This window comes from Notolepis coatsorum (assembly GCF_963971535.1).
Source record: "Notolepis coatsorum genome assembly, chromosome: 17".
NCBI classification, from domain to species: Eukaryota; Metazoa; Chordata; class Actinopteri; order Aulopiformes; family Paralepididae; genus Notolepis; species Notolepis coatsorum.
Window position 1 is genome coordinate 49,060,336 of NC_140181.1, and position 19,807 is coordinate 49,080,142.

Below are 19,807 nucleotides of genomic sequence, written 5' to 3' on the forward strand. Positions count from 1 at the left end.
ACTATTACACACTATTACTACTATTACACTATTACACTATTACACACTATTTGGGGTACTTTGGGGTATTTTGGGGTATTTTCTGGTATTTTCTGGTATTTTGGGGTATACTTTGGGGTATTTTGGGGTATTTTCTGGTACTTTGGGGTATTTTGGGGTATTTTGGGGTATTTTCTGGTATTTTCTGGTACTTTGGGGTATACTTTGGGGTATTTTCTGGTATTTTCTGGTATTTTGGGGTATTTTGGGGTAGTTTCTGGTATTTTGGGGTATACTTTGGGGGTATTTTGGGGTAGTTTCTGGTATTTTCTGGTATTATCTGGTATTTTGGTGTATTTTGGGGTCGTTTCTGGTATTTTGGGGTATACTTTGGGGTATTTTGGGGTAGTTTCTGGTATTTTGGGGTATTTTGGGGTAGTTTCTGGTATTTTGGGGTATACTTTGGGGTATTTTGGGGTATTTTGGGGTATTTTCTGGTGTTTTCTGGTACTTTGGGGTATACTTTGGGGTATTTTAGGGTATTTTGGGGTAGTTTCTGGTATTTTGGGGTATACTTTGGTGTATACTTTGGGGTATTTTGGGGTATTTTCTGGTATTTTCTGGTATTTTCTGGTATTTTCTGGTATTTTGGGGTAGTTTGGGGTAGTTTCTGGTATTTTGGGGTATACTTTGGGGTATTTTGGGGTAGTTTCTGGTATTTTCTGGTATTTTGGGGTATTTTGGGGTAGTTTCTGGTATTTTGGGGTATACTTTGGGGTATTTTGGGGTAGTTTCTGGTATTTTCTGGTATTTTGGGGTATTTTGGGGTAGTTTCTGGTATTTTGGGGTATACTTTGGGGTATTTTGGGGTAGTTTCTGGTATTTTGGGGTATACTTTGGGGTATTTTGGGGTAGTTTCTGGTATTTTCTGGTATTTTCTGGTACTTTGGGGTGATTAGTAGGACCCCTGGAGGGCTCTGTTGCTGAAGTTATGCCAGAGGGCCCCGTGAGATAGCAACGGGTGATAGGACGTACTGGCTAGTGGACACGATATCCTAGCAGTACCAGCGATAGTGTGTGAACAATTAGTGCAGAGCCAGGCACTAACAATCGGGTTATAATAGTTACTGTGTGCGGTATAAGTAACGTGCGGCTAACCAAGTATCAAAGTCCTTAACAATCGAGTTATAGTAGCTACTGTGTGCGGTATAGAGTACGAGCCCAGAGGCGAGCGTGGGCCAACAACCGTTCTGCTCCGGCTGACTTCAACCAGGTCTGCACCCGGCTGCCTGCAATCAGTCTGCTCCGGCTGACTTCAATCAGACCTGCACCCGGCTGCCTACAGCTTACGGGAGTTCGTCCCGTCCAGCAGGGGTCGTCATCGCTCAGCACACGCTCTCAGCCGGCTCTGCCTCTCTGCCCAGCTCCGCCTGCTAACATCCTCACCGAGAGCGTTCAACGCCATCTTGCCTCCCGGACAACAGTGGCGTGGCGAGGCGGCCATTTCGGATGAGTACAAATGAGCATTGATGCTCCCGAGTTATTATACAGTACACAGTGTGGTGCAGCCTGCGGGCGAAAGTAACGTTGCTACTACCATTCCATAGGGGTACCCCAAACAATATATGCCGGCATTAAGATAGGACTTTACTGGTATTTTGTGGGCCCACTCTTTTGTTTTCGTTCCTTTCCTTTGAGCGTGATAATGTGTGTTTCCTAATATTTCCCATTCGGTGAACCCTTCTATTTCCTCCCCTATGTCCCCCCTTCCTTCCCCATATTACTGACCTGGAGCAGTATATGTAAACCCTTAGGGAAGGTGGATACTGTGTCTAGCCCAGACGTGGGCAGCACTTAGTCTGTGTACAGTGGACAGCACTTAGTCTGGGAACCGTGAGAGCACTTGGTGCCTAGGTGTAATTATATAATTACCAGACTGTAAGCATTGTGTGATGATACCCATGGTGCAATAATCACCAGACGTAGCTATGTTGTAACTAGGCCCATGGTATAATAACACTCAGACTGAACGGGAGCACGGTGTGTGTGTCTTTTATTGAGTCTAATTCTAACCCTTTGATGCGGGTAATATGTCTATTATTAACCCCTTCCTATTCAACCTTCCCTTTTCCCATTGTAAGGTTTCTGGTGTTAATGAGGGAGGGTACTGCTTGCGGGGGGAACCAAGTTATTTATTTACCATTCGGTCATTAGGTGTGGGGGGGTGCTAAGGGGACAATTGGGGAGAGTGAGGCGTGTTGGGGAGTACTGCTGACTGCCCAAGAGAGAGGGAGGAAGACCAGAGTACCGGACTAGGTTTGTAAATCCTGGGCCTCATACACCCCACTGCCAGCCTCCAGTTGACGCTCCTGACCCCACTAGCCAGAGTTCTACTGTGTCTCGCTACCTAGTGACCGTGCACCACGGTTCCCACGAAGCAGGGATAATCCACCCTGCTACACCAAGGACTACAAGGAGGAAAACGTTTATTTTTGGAGGAAGACTGCCAACCAACAGAGGTAACCGCAGACAGCAAGACCAAGGTTCTGACCGTGACGCACAAGCCGGCTGGCTATCCTCAACTTCGGCCGAGTCAGACACCAGCAGCCAATCAGGACGCGGAGCGTTTTTTCAAGGGGAACCCCAAGGACGACGTCAGCGGGCGGGTGTCCCCCGCAGGGGCGGACAGAGAAGATATCGCACAAACGCACCAGACGAGGCTTACGGAAGAAGAGGCCACTCCTACCAAACCCGGAGCGCAACACAATCATGAACTTCTCCACTGCGCCACTGACAGAGATCTGCATCACAGCCCTGAGTAAGGGGTTGTCATTTGTACCCACTACCACCACCAACGACTTTGATACCATCATAGACTTCCACAAGTTCTTCAGAACATTGAGACTGAAAGAGTTCTTCCACTCTGGAGGAGCCACCAGCCCAGTTACTCATGTCCCCGTGCACAGTGCCACCCCCTCTCAGGCCAACACAACAGTGAGTAAACCTATTACCCCATTCAAGAAGAAATCCACTTTTATTCCCCCAAGAAATCGCAATGCATCCCTCGACACATATTGTCGTTTAGTAGAAAATGATGTACAGGCTATCTTAAAAAACAAACGGGAATATAAAGTGTACAACAACATGTGTAAAGCGGAAAGAGAGGCTATCACTACCTTAGGCAAGGACAAGACAGTGATTGTTCGACCAGCGGACAAAGGTGGTGCTATTGTACTTCAGAACACTGTGGACTATGAAAATGAAATTATGAGACAATTAAATGATCAGTCGTTTTACAGTAAGTTACTGTCTGACCCTACCACACAATTTAAGCAGTCTGTCCATGATAAATTGTTGTTTTGGCTAGAGAAAGGGGAAATCACAAAGAACGAATTTGAATTCATGAAGAACGAGTACCCTGTGACTCCTGTCATTTACACACTTCCCAAAATCCACAAATCCCAAACAACCCCCCTTCCTGGCAGACCCATTGTGAGTGGTATCGGATCTCTGACCACCAACATCTCCACTTTTGTGGACCATAGTCTCAAGCCATGGGTGACCTCCCAGATAGCAAAAGGTGTTAATTCAATGTTGATTTATGGTCAAAATGCTTGATTTTTGGTTAAGGTCGACGATTGATGGTGAATCACCCATTAACCGCTAAAGCAATTGACTAATGTTGAAAACATATCATTGAATCAATATTGTTTTGTGGTTGCATTTTAATGATTGAAATGCCAATATCTAATAAATGTTGAATCAACGGATGCTGCTCAACGTATGCTGTCGTCATTGTCTCATCACCCAGACTGCACTGCACTTGTGCTGCCCCGCCTCCCAGAATGCACCTGTGCGGCAGCTTCCTGGCTGCTACCTCATGTCTCTCTGCATCATTAAGACTGGTGATTACTGCATGGCAATAATGTCGATTATGTTGTATGTTGTATGTATGCTTTCGATTGCAAACGCCAGCGGAGTAGTGCCGTGTTCGTTTTTACATGGTAGAGAATATTATATTAACCGTTATTCATGCCTGCTAGCTGAAGCTAATTTAGCTAGTAGCGTTAGCAGTTAGCTATGATGAATGTTTCTTGATTTTGGTGTTTAGTGATATCCACCTGTTGTATATACTGTTATACATTTTATGTAGGCTAACGCTCTTAAGCGCGGTGAAAATGAGTGCGGCGAAACTATTGAAAGAAGTAATGTAACAAGCGGTAGATACAATGTGCAAGCACTGGAGTCATATTGGGAGTTGGGGCTAACTAGCTTAGCTCTGTGGAAGAGCCGCGGTAAATCTAGGGACGTTAAGGCGGCGAGGTGAGAGATTTGACGAAACACTGTGGAAGATATTGTTGTTAAGAAGCGAGTCGAGTGGTTCGTTGGTGTGATTGTGGCCGTATTAATGGTTATATTTAATGCGGTAATAAGTGTAAGACGATGTTGTTATGGAGAAGCAGTTGCGGGTTGATGACGTCATATTGTGGGACGTAGGAAGGGGAGCATGAGGCTGGCTAGGCTGTTAGCTTGCGTGCGACTGTTTTGTGAGTTTGCGGGCGACATGTGTTATGATTAGAGTTTTGAAAATGATGGTTAGGAAGTATTAGAGGACGCGGTGGATGTCGTGGCATTGTATTAGGACGAAACTGAGTGTTTTGTGATAATAGTTGTACGTTGTCGCGGTGTACATCGGTTGCTGTGCGTTTGCGCTTCTGCGCATGCGCGTTACAACACGGATCGCTGTTTTTTCTTTTCATTCGCTCTGGGGATGGATAACGGGTGAGGAAATATTTGGCATTGTGTTCAAATGTTTGTATTTGTATATTGATATTGTATGTTTGTGTAACAAGGGGAAGAGATGTGAAATGTATGATGATTAGATTATGGGAGTATGTTGTATGTTGTATGTTGTATGTATGCTTTTGATTGCAAACGCCAGCGGAGTAGTGCCGTGTTCGTTTTTACATGGTAGAGAATATTATATTAACCGTTATTCATGCCTGCTAGCTGAAGCTAATTTAGCTAGTAGCGTTAGCAGTTAGCTATGATGAATGTTTCTTGATTTTGGTATAGTGATCCACCTGTTGCATATACTGTTATACATTTTATGTAGGCTAACGTCAGTAACGTTTCAAAATGTGGCTTATGATGTATTCTTTAACAGGATACACTGGCACAATCAGTTAGCTTAGCATTGCTGCTACCTTGCTTGCTAAAAAGTCATGGTAAACCAACATGGCAGGGTGCAGGCATACAGGCCGGGCCTGTCTCTCTCCCTCCCTCCCTAATGTGTTTGTGCTTAAAACAGTGAATGATGACCGCATGTTCTCAGAGCATTTTCAGAGCATTGTTAAACTGTTAAATGGTCATTTTAAAACTAATATAAGAAATTAATGTATATAGTGGTATATTTATGAGGGAAAACAAATATTTGCAACAACTTTTAACATTTATACAGGTAGGTTATTGATAACTAATTCTGCTATGAGTGTCATATTATAATCAATCAAAGCGAGGAACATAGAACCCGGGGAACATAGGACCGGGGGAACATAGGGATGATCCCCTGGTGGGTATCCACTTGCATTCATTGTGCTACAGTAAGCTAGGCTAGCTGGTTTGTATCCACTTGCATTCATTGTGCTACAGTAAGCTAGGCTAGCTGGCCTGTTCTGTTTCCATTCATTGTGCTAAGCTAGGCTAGCTGGTTTGTATCCACTTGCATTCATTGTGCTACAGTAAGCTAGGCTAGCTGGTCTGTATCTGCTTCCATGCATTGTGCTAAGCTAGGCTAGCTGGCCTGTTCTGTTTCCATTCATTGTGCTAAGCTAGGCTAGCTGGTCTGTACCTGCTTCCATTCATTGTGCTAAGCTAGGCTAGCTTGCCTGTTCTGTTTCCATTCATTGCGCTAAGCTAGGCTAGCTTTCAGCAGGATATCTTTCTACTGAACGCACAGAGAGGAAACTGGTTTCTATCTTCTTGTCTGACTCTGGAGAAGACGATAAGATAATTTCCCATAATGTTGGCGCATTCTACTTTAAACACTCACTTTTAACATTCACTTTAGACACTTTAAATTTTTTTTAACACTCCATCATATAATATCTATGTATTACTAAACTATACTATATTTTGTATCCAGGTGACAGCCACTGGCCCACTATCGCCCCAGACCATTGCAATGGTTCCAGACAGTCTCCCATCGACATCGTGTCGGCTAATGCCATTGAGGACTCTGCCCTCACTGCCTTCTCCTTCGTCAACTACGGCGACACCTCTGCCCTGTACGAGAGCGAGAACACCGGCAAGACAGGTGAGCAATGATAGGGACCCTGTATTGAGAAAGGATAGGGACCCTGTATTGGGAAAGGATAGGGACCCTGTATTGAGAAAGGATATGGACCCTGTATTGAGAAAGGATATGGACCCTGTATTGAGAAAGGATAGGGACCCTGTATTGAGAAAGGATAGGGACCCTGTATTGAGAAAGGATATGGACCCTGTATTGAGAAAGGATATGGACCCTGTATTGAGAAAGGATAGGGACCTGTATAGATAAACTATAGGGAACATGTATTGATAAACGATAGTATTCAGTCACATAAAGAGGAACAAAAATAAACAGGATGATTAGTAGTCATTTAGAACAACGCCACCAGACTGTTTGTAAAGAGTTTCTAGTTTGAGGAGAAACAGGATTCCTTTCACTCGAGTCTCCAGTCAGTCTGGGTGTAGTTTGTGTTCAGTGCATCACCTCCATCCCAACAAGAAGACCCCCTGGAGACCCCTGTCCTAGAGGACCTCTCTCCCAGTCCAGACCCCTGTCCAGGACCTCTCTCCCAGTCCAGACCCCTGTCCTAGAGGACCTCTCTCCCAGTCCAGACCCCTGACCTAGAGGACCTCTCTCCCAGTCCAGACCCCTGACCTAGACTAGAGCAGTGGTTCCCAAAGTCGGGGTCGCGACCCAAAGGTGGGCCGCGAGCAGCCACGGGTGGGCCGCGAGATGATTAAAAAAAAAAAAAAAAAAAAAAAAATTATTTTATTTTTTTTATTTTATTTTTTTTTTATTTTTTTGTCAGGCCACTGAACTTAGAAGCAAGCCAGGACAGTGTTTCTAGTTGTATTCTAAGATTCTATTCTATTGTATTCTAAAATGTGACTATATGGTTTTATATTAACTTAATAAATAAACAAAAACGAAAAATCTACTTATTTCAACGAACATTTCAAACTAAATAACAGATTATGCACATAAAACGCTGAAAACAACCGAAGCAACAATAGTATTTTAATGAGGCTATTATTATTATCATTATTATTTTGCAACAAGTTAGCCCTCTCATAAATAGCACATATAAATGAATAACTAACTTGAACTAACTTAATAGGATTGAAGTGATATTTGGCTTAAAAAATCGGTCGCCTGGCAAAAAAAAAAAGAAAAAAAGCCCGACGATGTGCATTGGGCCGCGACTCTCTGACGCCTTATTTTCTGGGCCCTGGCCTGAAAAGTTTGGGAACCCCTGGACTAGAGGACCTCTCTCCCAGTCCAGACCCCTGACCTAGAGGACCTCTCTCCCAGTCCAGACCCCTGTCCAGGACCTCTCTCCCAGTCCAGACCCCTGTCCTAGAGGACCTCTCTCCCAGTCCAGACCCCTGTCCAGGACCTCTCTCCCAGTCCAGACCCCTGTCCTAGAGGACCTCTCTCCCAGTCCAGACCCCTGACCTAGAGGACCTCTCTCCCAGTCCAGACCCCTGACCTAGACTAGAGGACCTCTCTCCCAGTCCAGACCCCTGACCTAGAGGACCTCTCTCCCAGTCCAGACCCCTGACCTAGAGGCCCTCTCTCCCAGTCCAGACCCCTGACCTAGACTAGAGGACCTCTCTCCCAGTCCAGACCCCTGACCTAGGGGTGGTTAAGGACGGGGACATGTAGGCCTAATGTATGGAGATGTTTTTCATCCACATGCTCTTGTACAACCCCATCATGTCTGACTCTGTGTGCATGTTATGCTTGTTCAGTTTATTATTCAACGTTTTGTGCCCTGGCTTTCTGGAATAACTTCTTTTTTTGTATGCAAGAATGTGCTTTAAAACTCAATGCATTATTCTGTGTTTTGGATTATTAAAGCTGCAGTAGGCAACTTCGGAGAAGTTTAGCAAATAGCAGTTATAAATAGAGGACAGTTTAGCAGTTATGAATAGAGGGCAGTTATGAATAGAGGGACAGTTTAGTTAGACGAATTGTGCACCATGACAATTCGACGAAAGGTCATAAGCCAGGATTTGAACCCGTAGCGTCGCGGTACGTAGCTGAACCCACCCTCTGTTTGTTTGTCTTCCAGTCAAAGTGACTCTGAGGAGTGGCGTGCAGGTGTCCGGGGGGGGTCTGTCCGAGGCCTACGACAGCCTACAGTTCCACCTGCACTGGGGCAACGGCTCTGAGGTGAAGGGGTCCGAGCACACGGTGAACGGCAAGCGCTACGCCATGGAGGTACGGGTTCGACTAGGGATCAGACTGGGGGCTAGATCCACAAAGAATGTATTGCACGGTGCTAATTGCACCCTTACTTACAATTCATTATGAATTCAAAATGGGGGACCCTGATGTAAACAAGACGAAAGTCTTTCTCTGGTCTGCATCCCCTTAACAATTGTGTGTATTGAGCCGTACTGTATTGTACCCATTCTGCAATCTGTTAATAAAATGTTCAATCAATCAATCACCTGCACTGTGATTGATTGAATGACATTTGTACTGTACTTTACTGTACATATAAAACCATTGAAACAATAGAAAAAAGATGCAGGTGCGTTGAAAAAGGAGTCCAAAGAAGTGGGCGCAGGCGAGCGTTTTGAGCCCCAGATGTTCATTAACCCCCGCATGGCTTCCCCTCAGATGCACATCGTGAACCTCAAGTCGTCCTACGGCGGGAACACGTCGCTGGGCGTCGCCGACCCCGCCGGGCTGGCTGCCTTCGGCTTCTTCAACGAGGTGAGGATGTGTGTGTGTGTGTGTGTTTGGGTGTTCGAACGTTCGGACCTTCGTTCATTACGTTGGCATTCAAATTCTAAATCAACATTAGAAAATTTTCATTTTTAATTAAAAAAATAAATCTATTATTTTTAATTGTTTATGTCTATTCATTCTGTTTAAACCAATGGGGTTTTTCTTCACAGTTGCAGATAGAGATTAGGCTACACTAATATTATAGTATTAAAAACTGATGAATTATATTCATTAAAGAAAGTTGATTTAATAAAAGAAAAAGACTCACTTTATTCAAATTGAGGATTTAGTTTGAGGATATTTATATATATAAAAAAAGAAATACATTTTTTTTTTAAAGATTTTTTTTTTAATTAAAAACGTAGGATCAAATGTCCGTTTGAAAAACCCTGACGAAGTTCGAATCCCAAAAACAGGCTTCGGGGACAGCTTTAGTGTGTGTGTGTGTGTGTGTGTGTGTGTGTGTGTGTGTGTGTGTGTGTGTGTGTGTGTGTGTGTGTGTGTGTGTGTGTGTGTGTGTGTGAGAGAACAGGGTACAATAGACTCGAGCGCTAAACCATGACTGCGTTTTGACAGGAAATGTCTGGAAATGCGACTAACTCACCTGCCAGTTGGAACGCCTTGACCTCCCACCTGAGCAACGTCATGCTGAAAGGTAAGAGGATGTTTCGATATGTGTTGCCTTGTCCAACGAGAGTTAAATCATCTCCTATCAGGTAAATCATCTCCTATCAGGCTGTCTGGCTGCAGGTTCAACAAGTTAAATCATCTCCTATCAGTCTGGCTGCAGGTTCAACAAGTTAAATCATCTCCTATCAGTCTGCCTGTAGGTTCATATAAAACCATTGAAACAATAGAAAAAAGATGCAGGTGCGTTGAAAAAGGAGTCCAAAGAAGTGGGCGCAGGCGAGCGTTTTGAGCCCCAGATGTTCATTAACCCCCGCATGGCTTCCCCTCAGATGCACATCGTGAACCTCAAGTCGTCCTACGGCGGGAACACGTCGCTGGGCGTCGCCGACCCCGCCGGGCTGGCTGCCTTCGGCTTCTTCAACGAGGTGAGGATGTGTGTGTGTGTGTTTGGGCGTTCGAACGTTCGGACCTTCGTTCATTACGTTGGCATTCAAATTCTAAATCAACATTAGAAAATTTTCATTTTTAATTAAAAAAATAAATATATAATTTTTAATTGTTTATGTCTATTCATTCTGTTTAAACCAATGGGGTTTTTCTTCACAGTTGCAGATAGAGATTAGGCTACACTAATATTATAGTATTAAAAACTGATGAATTATATTCATTAAAGAAAGTTGATTTAATAAAAGAAAAATACTCACTTTATTCAAATTGAGAATTTAGTTTGAGGATATTTATATATATAAAAAAAGAAATACATTTTTTTTTTTTAAGATTTTTTTTTTATTAAAAACGTAGGATCAAATGTCCGTTTGAAAAACCCTGACGCAGTTCGAATCCCAAAAACAGGCTTCGGGGACAGCTTTAGTGTGTGTGTGTGTGTGTGTGTGTGTGTGTGTGTGTGTGTGTGTGTATGTGTGTGTGTGTGTGTGTGAGAGAACAGGGTACAATAGACTCGAGCGCTAAACCATGACTGCGTTTTGACAGGAAATGTCTGGAAATGCGACTAACTCACCTGCCAGTTGGAACGCCTTGACCTCCCACCTGAGCAACGTCATGCTGAAAGGTAAGAGGATGTTTCGATATGTGTTGCCTTGTCCAACGAGAGTTAAATCATCTCCTATCAGGTAAATCATCTCCTATCAGGCTGTCTGGCTGCAGGTTCAACATCTGCTCTTCCATGGACGGCATCTACTTGAATGACTTGCTGCTTCAGCCTGTTCTTGCAGTGTTTATTTTTTTATTTTTTTATTTTAACCTTTATTTACCCAGGGTAGGTTCGCTGAGCACGGATGCTCTTTTTCAGCTACGCCCTGCTTCACATTCACAGAGTTCCATTCACACCTGGGAGCTGCCCAGGCCTAACAAAATTAATAGTTGGTTTCAGGTTGCCGACCGACCCTGCCGATTTAGGTGCGACCCAATATATTTTATGAGTTTTTAGGAACAAATTATAATTTTTTTCTTTTTTCTTTTTTTAATAAAGAAATAAATTTTTTTTTTTTTAAGATTTTTTTTTTATTAAAAACGTAGGATCAAATGTCCGTTTGAAAAACCCTGACGCAGTTCGAATCCCAAAAACAGGCTTCGGGGACAGCTTTAGTGTGTGTGTGTGTGTGTGTGTGTGTGTGTGTGTGTGTATGTGTGTGTGTGTGTGTGTGAGAGAACAGGGTACAATAGACTCGAGCGCTAAACCATGACTGCGTTTTGACAGGAAATGTCTGGAAATGCGACTAACTCACCTGCCAGTTGGAACGCCTTGACCTCCCACCTGAGCAACGTCATGCTGAAAGGTAAGAGGATGTTTCGATATGTGTTGCCTTGTCCAACGAGAGTTAAATCATCTCCTATCAGGTAAATCATCTCCTATCAGGCTGTCTGGCTGCAGGTTCAACAAGTTAAATCATCTCCTATCAGTCTGGCTGCAGGTTCAACAAGTTAAATCATCTCCTATCAGTCTGCCTGTAGGTTCAACAAGTTAAATCATCTCCTGTCTGGCTGCAGGTTCAACAAGTTAAATCATCTCCTATCAGGCTGACTGTCTGCAGGGTTCAACAAGTTAAACCAATACCTTTTAAGGCTTTAAATGGAGAATTATGAACGTAATACTTTTTAAGACTTGTTAACCCTTTCACTATCACACTACAGACAGTTAACCCTTTCACTATCACACGACAGACAGTTAACCGGTCTGTGTCTGTGTCTCTGAGGATGTGTGTCTGCGTCTCTTTTCTGAGGATGTGTGTCTCTTCTTTGAGGATGTGTGTCTGTGTCTCTTCTTCTTTGAGGACGTGTGTCTCTTCGTCTCTGAGAAAGTGTGTCTGTGTCTCTTCGTCTTCAGGTCAGCACGCGTCCCTGCCAGCAGGCCTTTCGCTGGACGATCTGCTAGAAGGAGTGGATCGTACCAAGTACTACCGCTACCTGGGCTCCTTGACCACCCCCGCCTGCAACGAGGCTGTGGTTTGGACCGTGTTCAAGGACTCGATCAAAATCAGCCAAGATTTGGTGAGGTTTCATTTCATCATAGATGTTAGCTAGCTGGCACCACAAGTCTCAAGAGAGATGTAAATGATCGACCACAGGAAAAAAGGTAAATAATGTACATTATGTTATATCCTCATACGTCTTGTATAAGTCAGCAAAAGTCAAAAAGTGACCGGTAGTCGAACCAACAATGATTGTAGTTGTGGTTTGAGTGCTCTCACCACTTGACTAAGCATCCCACCCTGAAACAAACACAGCTCTCACCACTAGACTAAGACGACACCCACCCTGATACAAACACTGTGACAGACCCTCTAAACACTGATAGACCCTCTAAACACTGTGATAGATCCTCTAAACACTGATAGATCTATCAGTGTTTAGAGGTGTCACAGTGTTTGTCGCAATTGAGTGATTAATCACAATTGAGTGATTAAAAAAAATCGCACTCGTGTGAAGTGAGGGGTGCTCTTATCATCGTACATCATCTCACCTCTCTTCCTCACTTTTTTATTTTTGAGTCTATCAGCTGCTGCTCGACAGTCTGACCCCAAGCTGACCGACCAGGACTACAGCGAAACTGTCAAGAAGTGGCTTCGTTATGCGCCAGACCGGGAGGGAGGCATCTCAAGGAACCGAAGTGACCCAAACTTAAGTCAAGCGAACCAGAGTCAAACTTATAGGGTACCCCAGCACAGCACACACTGTTTCCCTGGTTCATACAGTACAAGGAATTACCCTCATGGACACTGTTCTTCCATGGACGGCATCTACTTGAATGACTTGCTGCTTCAGCCTGTTCTTGGAACCGAAGTGACCCAAACTTAATTGTCAAGCGAACCAGAGTCAAACTTAGGGTACCCCAGCACACCGTTTCCCTGGTTCATACAGTACAAGGAATTACCCTCATGGACACTGTTCTTCCATGGACGGCATCTACTTGAATGACTTGCTGCTTCAGCCTGTTCTTGCAGTGTTTATTTTTTTTATTTTTTATTTTAACCTTTATTTACCCAGGGTAGGTTCGCTGAGCACGGATGCTCTTTTTCAGCTACGCCCTGCTTCACATTCACAGAGTTCCATTCACACCTGGGAGCTGCCCAGGCCTAACAAAATTAATAGTTGGTTTCAGGTTGCCGACCGACCCTGCCGATTTAGGTGCGACCCAATATATTTTATGAGTTTTTAGGAACAAATTATAATTTTTTTTTTTTTTTTTTTTTTTTTAATAAAGTTTCATAGAAATCTTAGTCAAACATTTAGTATTATGGATATTAAACATGCTGGCAGAGTACATGCATCCATGTTGTTGTGAACATTTTAATTAAATAAAGAAATTCCCTATCCATAGTCGCCGTGGGAAAGAATAAAATAAAAAAATAAAATAAAATAAATTCCCTACCTACCCATGGCCAAACTGACAACCAACCTGAAACCAACTATTAATTTTGTTAGGCCCCAGTACAACCACAGTCTGACACTGTTGGCCACTGAGCAACTCCACTGGAGCAGTTGGGGGTTTAGTGCCTTGCTCAAGGGCACTTCAGCGGTTGGTGTTAAGGGTATGGGAGAGAGTTATATGGGAGAGAGTTATAGAAACATTAGGGGTGTAGCGGTACACAAAATCCACGGTTTGGTACGTACCTCGGTTTTGAAGACACGGTTCGGTATTATTTTCGGTACAGTGGGGGGGGGGGGGGGGGGGGGGGGTAATCCAAAAAAAATTGCTTTTCATTTATCTATTTATTTAACTGTATTACAATATAAAACGAATTGGCCATAATTGACTGAGCAAACTAATGCTTACTGCTGTAACCTACTAATAACACTTAAGTAAATCTGAAGATTATTATATAGCAGATGCCTTGGAGGATAAGTCGTGGACAACTGTAGATCATCTAAGCTCCACTGTGTTTAAATTCAAATCCTATGCCATTGTTTATATTTAACCCTTGTGTCTGAAAACTAAAGTATTATACTCTTATTAGGGGACTAAATTGAAAAACTCCATAAAAAGATTATGTTGAAATAATTTCCCACTTTCTTTTCCATAAATATTTTATTCAACTTCAGCCCTGATCATAACAATTTTTTATATTATTTTTGTAATGAAATACTCCCACTTTTCTGAAAAGAGTTGTTAAATATGACAAAAAAAATAATATGTGGTGGTTATGATCGGGCTGAAGTGGAATAAACAATTTATGAAGAGTAAAAAAAAAAATACAAGATAATTAAAAGATTATGCCACATATTATGTTGGCTCATCACTGCAAAGTTATCAAACAAATACGAATCTGATCAGACACAAGGGTTAAGTTGTTGTTCCCTTTCTAATTTCCTCAAACATCTAGTCTAGTTAATGTGATCAATATTATTTGACAATTGATGCTTTTTGTTGGACATTTCAGTCAGTAGTGAGCTCATACTTTGAGCTCATAAGTTTATAGTTAAAATGATTGCAATCTTGTCTTCGTTGTGCATGAATGTGTGTGCTCACCACACACAATATGTGTGTCACTATTCTGGCAGTGGCTATATTGTTAATGAAAGCCTGTTATAAGGTCTGTTATTTGTTTTTTGTAAAAAGTTAGTCACTGGAAGTTCTGATACCCTAGAAAAAAATAAATTTTCATATTAAAGCCATGTTGTCATTTTTGTTCACACATTTTTGGAAATATGGTCATATAAGAATTTTATTATTATTTATTTAACAATAGTGTGTTTAACAGCAGGAAAAAAACATGTAATGTTATGATGTATACATATCAGCAGCAATATTTTAATGTAAAATGTACATTAATCAGTATTGATTCCTTAACTTTACAAGTTACAAGTAGATGTACAAGTTACAAATGTACAAGTAGAGTACCATTTAGATTATGGTTGAATAAACATTGATGTCTAACATTGATTCAATATAAAATCAACTAAAATGTGCATGTAGATTACCATTTAGATTATGGTTGAATAAACATTGATGTCTAACATTGATTCAATATAAAATCAACTAAAATGTGCATGTATATTACCATTTAGATGATGGTTGAATCAACATTGATATAGTATCAGCTATGGTTGACACCTAACGTTGATTCAACGTTAGGGTCATAGACAACAATCTATATAATTTAGATGTCAGGCTTCAACATAGATTCAATATTTCTGCTGAACCCTATTTCAACGTTGATTCACTCATTTTTTGCTATCTGGGCTCCCTTCCCTCATATACACAGGATTCCATTGATCTCATTAACAAACTAAAGGCCACTGTACTACCAGACAAGGCTACTTTTGTCACTTTAGATGTGACTAGTCTGTACACCAACATCCCACATGATGGTGGGATTGAAGCGGCACGTACCTTTCTGAGCCTCAGACCCGACACCGATAAACCCAGTACTACCTGCATATGTGACCTAATTGAAACTCTACTGACCAACAATAACTTTAAGTTCAAATCAGATCACTATCTTCAAACCAAGGGTACGGCCATGGGGAGTACTATGGCCCCCAACTATGCTAATCTGTACATGGGTCAGTTTGAGAATCAATACATATTGGACCCTGTTGTTAAAAAAAAATTCCCAGACATATTGTTATATCAGCGCTACATTGATGACATTTTCATTATTTGGAAAGGGAGTGAAGAGTTTGAACTTCACTCTGGAGGCCAGCTCTATCAGCATCAGCTTCTTAGATGTTTTGGTTATCAAGGAGGGGAATACTATTCATACTGATTTATTTCGCAAACCTACTGACAGAAACACCTTACTACGGGGTGACAGTTTCCATCCCACCCACCTCATTAAGAGCCTCCCGGTCAGCCAGTTTCACTGAGCCAGGAGAATCTGTAGTCTCGATAGTCTATATCAGAGACAGTCCACAGACCTAAGCAGGAGATTCCAGGAGAGAGGATATCCTACAGAATGGATAGATAAAGCTGCTAACCGCTTTGATGTGGCCACACAGGACGAATGCCTACAACCTAGAATTAGACCCACTAAGGACCAGTCCCCACTGTGCTGCACTACATACTCTCCTGTAGGGTTTGAATTAAAAAAGATCCTACATGAACATTGGCACATCATCAACTCTGATCCCAAACTCCAAGCTGTTTTCAAGGAACCTCCTGCCGTAGTTTACAAACGCCCCCCCAACCTGAGAAACCAACTAGTGAGATCCTATAGCCCACCCACGGCTCACAGACCCACGTTCCTAGATAACACCCCGGATGGGAACTATAAGTGTGGTAACTGTGCACAGTGTGGCTATACTATTAAGAGTAAGACCTACACACATCCACGTAATGGTAAAACCCTCAGAGTCCGTGGCTTCATCACCTGTAGCTCCACTCATGTCATCTACCTAATCAAATGCCCTTGTGGCCTGTGCTATGTAGGTAAAACCAACCGGCAACTCAAAATACGCATCAGCGAACACCGCAGCAACATCAGATGTGGTGATGAACATAACCCGGTTGCAGTACACTTTAGACAGGCAGGACACAATATCAGCACATTAAGATACACAGGCATTGAAAAGGTAGAGAGACCAGCGAGAGGAGGAGACCATGGCAAACTACTTTTGCAGAGAGAGACCTACCATATTCACACCCTGCAGACCAGAGGCGTATTTAGACCACTATCACTAGGGCACGTGCCCTAGTGATGATCATCTGTGCCCCAGTGATGAAAAAATAAATAAAAAAAAATGTTTTTTTTTTTTTTTTTTTAACAAATGTTTTTTATTTTCCCTTTTTTAACATGATCAAATGATCATTTAACATGATCAAATAATTATTATAATATTTTTTACTTCGCTTTGAAATATTATAGTGAAATATTTTGCACTGCATTTATCTTGTTGAAATCCTCCAACAGGCTCTTTTTTGTAAGTTGACTGGTTTGCACACCAATAATACAGTGCAATAATAGAATAGTAGAATAGATAGTAAAATTATGCAATAGAATGGCCAGAGTAAAATAGTGCTACAGTACAATCAACAGCGGGGTGTATTAGAAGGCTATGGTGAAGAGGTACGTTTTTAGCTTATTTCTGAAAATATTAAGAGATCTAGCTTCCCTAATGTCCATAGGTAGTGTGTTCCATAACTTTGGTGCATAGTTAGCAAAGGCTGCATCCCTGATTTTCTTTAGACTGTGGCTTGGAACCTTCAATAGACCAGTAGTAGATGATCACTTACTTGTAACTTCGGGTTTGATCCAAGGAGTAAGTTGCCCCATATTGCTCTGTAACATTTCTCTTTTTGTTATAGGACCGACTAGTAGGATTTCAGTTTTGCCCTCATTTAATTTTAGGAAGTTGTTCGTCATCCATTTGTTTATTGCTAAGAGACAGGCGGAAATGGAGTTTATAGCTGTGTGATCATTTGGTTCAGCGGAGATGTACAATTGTGTGTCATCTGCGTAACTATGGAAACATACATTGTGCTTTCTAATGATGTCTCAATGTTCAATGTTCAATGCAATGTTCAATGCAAGTAAAGCACTTTAAACTTTAAGTATGACTAAATGCTTTATTGACTATATATATAGTAACTGTTCCAAAATGCATAGATTTCTATGTATTTTAGGGGTTTGGGTGGCTAGCTCTTTTTAATTAATATAAATGTCAGATTGTTTTATTTATTTCATAGATTTCTATGCATTTCAGGAGTTTGGGGGGCTGGCTCCCCAAAATAATTAAATAACATAACCCTAACCTAACCATAAAACCGAAATAAAGTTAAAAAAAAATAGTTACAAAATCCACCCATTTTCGCCCACAAACCGGCCAAAACCGGCCAAATTTTTTCCGCGGTCGCGCTACGCGCTACCGCTTCGTAGTTGTTGGTGCCCTTCTGTGCCCTACTGAAGTGCTGGGTCTAGATACGCCCCTGCTGCAGACTATGGCCCCTCTTGGACTGAACGAAGAGTTTGACATCAAACCCTTCCTGTAAATACACACATTCTGTCCTGATTTTGTGTTTTTTTTTTAATAAATGTTTCTGTTTTTTAAGTTTTCTTATTATATATTTTCTCAATTTTGGCATGTGAAGGTGTGTCACATTTAACTACTAAACTACTGTACTACTGTTATTGTTACTATGTACCGTATGTTCTAGGCACTTGAGCTGCAATATGGTCTGTAAATGTGTAGCCTATAGGCTAATTGATTTGAACTTTGACCTGGCTCAACCTTGACCTTTAATTTGTATATGTATATATACCCCACCCCTTTTCACATGTCGTTGACACTTGAAAAAGGCCACAGGCCGAAACGTTGTGTTCAAGTACATTAAAACTTGGGAACACTAGACGGTGTGCAGACTTTTTTTCCACAAACATTAGGAATCACTATGAGAACACAGCCTGTCAAGTTATAATAACATTTTAAATTAGTCAATCAATCATGAGATTTGATCGTGGGCTGAGAGCATATTTAAGTGTGCTCCTCAGCAGTGGCGTCCTTTCAGTAAAAGGCAAGATATGGCGAGGAGGGGGGGGGGGGGCGGGGGGGGGGGGGTGAAGGGGGGATTTCCCCCCCTTGGTAGATTTTTTTTGTCAAATCAGTTGTGCAATAGTCACTTTTGGTGTTTTGTTTCTATACAATTCAGTTATATGACATTTAGGTATGACACAGGACTACACAAGCATTAGTATATAAATGTGTCAACAGACTAAAGCAGGGAATCACAATATTTTGCATACGAATTATGCAGAATGTAATATCATAACTGTCTATTACTTTTCTTGCAATTGAGCCAATTTTCCTTAGGTACGGTTTTGAGGTGTGTGTTCAACAGAATGTAGTATCAAAAACACATTCACAAAAAGTATGGGTTACTGAATGCTGAACTGCACTATTATAATCACTAAGCCAGACCTTACCTGTGTCCCTGTATCACTTGTCTTTGCTGCCCTTTGATAAAAAAACGTCCCTATGTCCATTTTCCTTTTTTTGTTGGCATATTTCAGTTAGTCACAGTAAAAGTCACCTAGTAAAAGTGAGATAATTGACAATATCAAAACATGCTAGGGCTGTACCGAATAGTTCGAAGCTTTGTTCATAATGTTGACATTCGAATTCTAAATCAACATAAAAAATGGAAAAAAAAAAAAAAAAAAAAAAAAATTACATTTTTATTTGCCAAGGAATGGCGAGTGCCATACCTTGTCATACCAAATGGACGCCCCTGCTCCTCAGCACTCTTAGATCTGCTCTCAAATAAGATCTCAGGAAAATTTGAAGACTCCCACTCCCAGCCCTAATATGTCTTAAATAGGCCGAAATCTGGCTAAGACGAAATATTTTGTCGTAACTTCGTTCGAGAATGAGACCCAATGACCTCACTAATGGCACCACTAACCAACCCCCGTTCTCATGGGCGGGTACAGGTATTAACACAGGTTAATGTCCAGGGCCCTCATTTATCAACAATTCTTAGAAAGTGTTCTATTTTCGTTCTTAAGCACAGAATTTAGAATGTGTGTACGTACAAATCTGGATTTATCACACGTGCGTAGACGTGTCCCACGCACACCTGCAAGTACTCTGTGTTGATAAATATCACTTGATCTACGCTCCACGCTCGTGCGCGGTTTTACGTATTTGCATATAGAACCGCCCGTAATTAACCATATATGGTAATGTAACACCCCCATGAAATGTGGAAAAGTGGACTAAGCCGAGCAA

The 19,807-nt window shown here is 41.9% G+C and overlaps 1 protein-coding gene across 1 annotated transcript in view; it reads left to right on the forward strand.

Annotated features, from left to right (window-relative positions):
- Nucleotides 1-2,748: 2,748 nt before the first annotated feature.
- The window catches only part of LOC311244037 (carbonic anhydrase 4-like), a gene marked incomplete at both ends in the record, with an annotated part of 95,614 nt that continues 78,555 nt past the window's right edge, over nt 2,749-19,807 (forward strand). The window contains 6 exons of the mRNA XM_084333447.1: nt 2,749-2,977; nt 6,125-6,295; nt 8,328-8,476; nt 9,952-10,047; nt 11,863-11,920; nt 11,967-12,130. Of these exons, the coding sequence (XP_084189573.1) occupies nt 2,749-2,977; nt 6,125-6,295; nt 8,328-8,476; nt 9,952-10,047; nt 11,863-11,920; nt 11,967-12,130 (867 nt within the window). The remainder of the gene's footprint in view (nt 2,978-6,124; nt 6,296-8,327; nt 8,477-9,951; nt 10,048-11,862; nt 11,921-11,966; nt 12,131-19,807) is intronic.